The sequence below is a fragment of the Phoca vitulina genome, unplaced genomic scaffold (assembly GCF_004348235.1).
Source record: "Phoca vitulina isolate PV1807 unplaced genomic scaffold, GSC_HSeal_1.0 scaffold33, whole genome shotgun sequence".
Classification (NCBI taxonomy): Eukaryota; Metazoa; Chordata; class Mammalia; order Carnivora; family Phocidae; genus Phoca; species Phoca vitulina.
The window spans coordinates 23,859,644-23,866,209 of record NW_022589736.1 but is presented as its reverse complement, the minus strand read 5'-3'; the positions used below and the strand labels follow the sequence as shown (position 1 = coordinate 23,866,209).

The following is a 6,566-nucleotide window of genomic DNA, read 5'->3' as shown; positions in this document are numbered from 1 at the left end:
ATCTGTCGCTTCTGGAAGACTCCCCTGAACACTTGTGAGAGCATGATAGTGGAAAAGGCAAATAAAATATTAATACTATTATGAAAATAATTTTGACCTCGTGGGTTCCCTGGAAGAGGATCCTGGAACCCCAGGGGTCCTCAGGCCACTACCTTAAAGTATTTTTGCTTCATATGCCTGTGCATAATTTATGATGGCTTTAAGCAGTAGCCCAGGTGAAACAGTAGATAGGATACTAAGAGGAGGCTCAAACTGATCATAACTCAGAAAATGGAAACAAGATGAGTAGCAGAGCAATATGCCACAGGGCAGGGACTCTGCAGGGAAAACCCCAAATCATGAGCAGACAATTCCGAGCTTTCCTCACTTTACCAGTCCCTTTGAATCTTTAAAATATAATATGATTTACACAAAAATATGTGCAATAACACATATTGTAAAGGAAATGTCTATTCTATAAAGCACTTTTACTCTCCATTTTTTTTTTCCAGACTTAGTATTTCAGATGATTTGAAGATTGGCTTTTTCTGCACAGACCATGCTACTCAAACAGATTACAGTGAAATTCTGCCACTAAAAGAGTTGAGTTCATCTACAGAAAAGCTAATACGGGTAAATTGGATTTATTTTCAAACTTCTGAGATTATTTTGGGTATTGCTTGCCTTGATGTCTCTTTCCTTCGCAGAGTTGAAATGACTAAAAATTTTAATCTTAGCGTCTTTTATAAGCTGAATTGGACGACAGTCGTGTTTTTAAAAATAATTTGTATCAACTACTGCTTATATTTATATCATGCTTATATATGTTAACCAGTTTAGTGAAGTATGTTTTTACTCTCTTTGGAATTTTCTATTTATGCTACTTTTTAGAAATTATGAAATATTTTTGGATTGTAGAAAAATGTGGAGAGTAATATAATGAATCACTGTGTTACCCACCATACAGCTTTGTCAAATCTTGACTTTCCACCATATTTCCTTTGGATCTTTTTTGATTGTAAAGAAACAGAACATTTCATACACCTCGGATATCAAGAGTTATTAAAATCCCTAATCAATAAAACTGTCACAGTGGATAGCATACTACTATAAATACTCTCGTGTACTTTGTTTCTGTTTTTTCACTTAACAGTATAACTGGAAAATCATCCCATATTGGTAGTGTCCTCGTCATTTTCACAAGTGTATCTATCCGTCATAAAATGTGCATCATTTATTTAGCTATTCCCCTAATAATGGACATTTTGGTTGTTTCAAATCTTCTACTGTGATGAAGAATTCTGTACATATTCAGAGGCCAGCCAATCTGTGGCTTAAACTTCAAAGTGGAATTTCTGAGTCAGAAGATGTATGCATTAGTCATTTTGAAGGATATTGCCAAATTGCTCTGCACGGAGATTGTACCAATTTACACCCCCACTAGTAACTTTTGGAGGTGTCTCTTTTCTTACATACTTGCCAATTTGTTGCCTTTTCTGGTAATACCTTCAGAAAAGTTTTATAACTTTATTTCTTTGCAACTGGGCATGTCCAAATGACCAAGTTCTGGCAGTAGAATTAGATTAAAATATTATGTAGCTTTGGGAACCTTCTTTAAGAAACAGCTCACTGTGCACTTACTGTCTGCTACTTCACTTCCTCCTCCTCTTCTCCCTTCCTCCTTTCCTCACTCCCTCCTTCCCTCCCTTCCTTTCCTTATTTCTGTGCCTAGAACACGGATGCTACCATTTGTGCCCTGATTTTGAGGCAGTATACACAGTATAGTGATAAGATAGAAGGATCTTAGGTCATTTTCACCCCTGATTGCCTACTCAATTTCTAGTGAAAGAGAAATAAACTTACTTCTCTTTTGTGCTTTTGTTATTTGGATTTTTAAAATCCAGCTGAACCAAATTCTTATGCTTATATCAGATTAAGGGTGTTTCCTCTATTTTTAATTGATGAAAGGCATCTAAAAAATATAATGAATGACGGGATTTGAATGCTTTTCATGGATCTATTGAGTCATATGGTTTTTTTTCTTTATGTGATGATGTGAAAATTGACTTTTGAACAGTAAGCCTGGAATGAACCCAACGGGACTATAATATTTCTTTCTGTTTTCTGCATCATTTGTATAATTCTACTAATGATTGTTTTCCATTCATGTTCATAAGAGACTGTCCTATAATTTTCTTTTCTTCTTATACTATTGTTGTTCAATCTCGGTACCAAGGTCATAGTATTTCATAGAATGAGTTGGAAGATGTTCCTTAGTCTATTCTCTGGAATAGTTGGCATGAGGTTGGAATTATCTATCTCTTCAGTGTTTGTTAGAACTTGCTTGTAAAACTGTATGTGCTTATTTTTATTGCTATTTTTATCTTGTTATGGATATATTAAGGTTCTCTTAAATCTTCTTGGGTCAGTTTTGACATTATGTTTTTCTATAAAAGTATTTATTTTGTCAAGTTTTCAAATTATTGGCATATTGTTGACCGTCTTATTTTTAAATCTTTATTGTGTCTGTAGTTACCTATTTTTTTAAATGTTAATATTAAAAAATAAAAAGCTAATATTGTGTGCATACCTCTTCTTTTTTTTCTAGATGAATGTTGGCAGTTTTATCTATTTCATTATTTTTTTTCAGAGACCCAACTTTTACATTTGTTAATCCTCTCTATCATATCTTTATTTCTAGTTCATAAATTTCTTATCTTTATTTTTTAATTTATTCTACTATTTTGGGTTCACTTTGTTTTCTTTTTCTGATTCCTTGAGTTGGATCTCAATATCAGTTAGGATGTCATAAAGCTCTATTTTTAGAAAATGCAACTATATTGGCTTAATCAAATAAGAAGTCACTTGGAATTAGACATCTGTAGTTGAGGCAGTAGCTCTCTGTTATCATCTATATACCAGACTTGTTTTATCGTTTCCAATCTCTGTTATTAGTGCGTGGCTTTTGCTTTCATATTTCTGACCTCACAGTAGCAAGATGGCTGCTACACTTCCAGCCTCCATCTGCATTTCATACAGGACGGAGACTATGAGAGAAGTAGGGAGGGGTGGTGGTGGCCATGATAGGAAAGCAGGAACTTTCTATAGAAAACCCCAGCTTATTTATCATTGGCCTTAACTTGACCACCTTAACTGGGAGGAGTTCTAGAGTAGTGAGCATTTTAGCTGGACATATTTCTGCCTGGACAAAGTCCTGGTCCTCTCAGTAAGGAAGAACCAGTGTAATGGATGGTGGCTGTCAGCTACAATGCCTATAGATCATTATTTTTGTGGCCCCCTCTTTTCTTTTATAAGCATTTACAGGCTTTTATTTCCCACAAATTACTTCTTTACCTTCACCCCACAAATTTTGAAATGTAGCATTTTTATTAGTATTCGTAATACTAATTATTTTTATTAGTTAATGCTTTTAGTATTTATTAGTATTAGATTGAAATGCTCTAACATTTTCCAAGTATGCTTTTCAGTTATTGTTATGTTGTTGGTTTTTAAATTCAGTCCTCTGTTAGCAGTGAAAATTCTTTGTGAGACAAATTATTTGGTGTTTGCAACTTGTACCGAGGCTTCGTGTGAGGTCAGTCTTTGTCATTGTGCCCTGGATATAAGAAATTAAAAATAATTTTCATTTGTTACTAGTTGAGAGTGTATATGCATATGTATGTGTATATGTGTATGTGTGTATATATATGTATGTGAATATATATATTTTGCCATTCTGTTCAATGCTAATATCCTTATATCAACATTCTTTGGTATAGTGTTTGCCTGGTAAATCTTTCTCGTTCTTACACTGACCTCATTTCTGTGTTGCATTTTAGGTATAACTTTTACGGATTATAGATAGTAGGTTTAGAAAACATCCAATCTTATAATCTTTTTCAACAACTAGTTTATTCTCTTAATATTAGTTGTGATTACTAATATGTTCTTATTTTTCTGCCAACTTATTTTGTAATTTCTCTTTAGCTTCTTCTTCTTTTATACTTCTTTTTTCCTACCTCCCTACTTTTCATTGGATTGATAAACTTTCTTTAGTTCTTATTCTCTCCTCTACTGGGAATTAAGTTAATCATGATATCTTTATTCTTTTAATGGTTGCCTCCAGTTTGAACATATGCACTTGGTTTTACAGTGTCTGCACGTAGCCAGAATTTCTAATTTCTGTCAAATAATGCAAGAAACCTACTACCTTTATCTATAATCACCCCCATCTTACATATTATTATTCTCAAGTATGTCAGTTCTACCTCTTTTCCTAATATTTTTGTAGTTACCTATTCATATCATTTTATACGGTTAATATTTGTTTTGATTTGCTCACATTCGCTAATTTCTTTCTCACCATTACTTCCTATATCTCTTACTTATTTTCGAGTTTAATTTTCATTCTTCCTAAAGATCCCTTGATTCTTCTTTCAGCAAAGAGCATGGTCTACTTAGTGGTAGTATTGTACAACCTCACATAACATGTAATACCCTTGCAATTGTATAGATCCATTTACCACCCTCCCCTGTCCTTTATGCCAGGGTTATCATATGTGTTACATCTACATACATTATACACTCAGCTTATGATGTTTGCTTTAAACATTCTTATGTATCTTACACAAATAAGAGGAAAAACCAGTCCATTATATTTATTTGGATATGTACTATTTCCAATGCTCTTCATTCTTTCCTGAAAATCTAAGTTTCCAGCCTGTAATATTTCTTTTTACCCTGAAGAAATTTCTTTAGCAATTCTCAGTCTAGGCAATAAATTCTCATAGTTTTCTTTATTTAAAATGTTGCATTGATTATAGAATTCTAGATTGATAAGTATTTTTTTTTCTTTTCACTGTAGCATAGCTCTTCTGACTTCCTTGGTTTCTAATAAGAAAACTTTAATCATCCCAAAAGTTATTCCTCTGTATGTACTTGTTTTCTTTTCTGTCTGCTTCCAAGATTTTCTTTTGGAGGTGCCTGGCTGCCTCAGTCAGTAGAGCATGCCACTCTTGATCTTGAGGTCATGAGTTCAAGCCCCACGTTGGGTATAGAGCTTACTTAAGAAAAAAAAAAAAAAGATTTTCTTTTTATCTTTGGTTTTCAGCAGTTGAATTATTATGTACCTAGGTGTGGCTCATATGTATTTATCCTGCATGAGGTTTGTTCAGCATCTTGAATCTTTGTTTTTCACCACATTTGGGAGCTTTTTGGCAATTATATCTTCAAATATTTTTTTTTCTACCCTACTCTTTGTATCCTCTCCTTCTGCAACTCCAGTTACTTGCATGTTATACCTCTGATTATGGACTTACATGTCCCCAATTTCTGTTCACTTATTAAATTTTTAAAAATTATTTTCGGGGCGCCTGGGTGGCTCAGTCGTTGGGCGTCTGCCTTAAGCTCGGTTCGTGATCCCCGGGTCCTGGGGTCAAGCCCCGCATTGGGCTCCCTGCTCTGTGGGGGGCCTGCTTCTCCCTTTCCCACTCCCCCTGCTTGTGTTCCCTCTCTCGTTGTCTCTCTCTCTGTCAAATAGATAAATAAAATCTTTAAAAAATAAATAAATAAATAAAATAAAAATTTTCTTTCTTTTGTTCTACTGATTTATCTTCAAGTTCACATACTTGTCCCCCCGTCATCTTTATTCTTCTATTAAACTCTTCCAGTGAATTTTTAATTTCAGACATTTTAGTTTTCAACTCTTGAATTTCTGTTTGTTTTCTTTATTGCCTACTTTTTCCCCATTTGTTATAAGCATATATTTTCCTTACTTCCTCCTGCATAGTTATAATAGCTGCTTTAAAAATCATTGCCTAATAATTCCAACATTCAGGTAATATTGGTCTTGGTCTCAATGATGTTTTTTCTTGGAACTGAATCACATTTTCCTGTTTTTTTTTCTTTTTTAATCAGGTATTTTGAATTATATCTTGGGTATTGTGAGTGTTATGTTCTGGCTTCTGATATTTATGTACATATTCTCCTGAAGACTGTTGATATCTTTGTTTTAGCACATAATAAACTTGTTTGGATTCAAACTGCAAATGTCTCTTTGTTGACAGCCCAAATCTCCTTGGGCTGCTTACAGTCTGTTCTATGTATGTGTGTTTTGGGGATCACCCAGAGGTTTGTTCTGAGTTTATATACAGATTTTGCACTCCTTCTCTTTGGTTTTTTTCTTTTTAGGAAGCCCACACAATCACATCCAGCATCTGTGGTTGCTCTGTCCCTTTATTATTCAGACCATAAAGGCCAATGATTTCTATTTGAGGTTTGGCTGCCTTGTGAGGTCACCGAACACAGCCACCCCAGCAGGCATCTCTTCTTGCATCAGTTCCTTCCTCCAACTTTTGAATCCCCTCCTGGATTCTCCTGCTTCTGTTTATTCTCCAGAATAATGATTGTGTTTTGTTCCTATTTGATCTAGAGTTTATAGTGATCTGTGGGAGTCTTAGATCCAGTGGAGTTTGTTTGACCATACAGGATTTCTGTGCCTTCCTTCCTCAGAACATGCAGTCCATACAGGACTGGGTCTTCTAAAGGCAAAGTCATCTCTGCCTGTTCCTGGAATTTAAGGAATTCCT

The 6,566-nt window shown here is 34.5% G+C and overlaps 1 protein-coding gene across 1 annotated transcript in view; it reads left to right on the top strand.

Annotated features, from left to right (window-relative positions):
- Positions 1 to 491: 491 nt before the first annotated feature.
- Positions 492 to 6,566, top strand: part of CUNH10orf67 (chromosome unknown C10orf67 homolog) — a gene marked incomplete at its 5' end in the record, with an annotated part of 133,300 nt that continues 127,225 nt past the window's right edge. The window contains one exon of the mRNA XM_032425536.1: positions 492 to 612. Coding sequence (XP_032281427.1) covers positions 492 to 612 — 121 coding nt within the window. The remainder of the gene's footprint in view (positions 613 to 6,566) is intronic.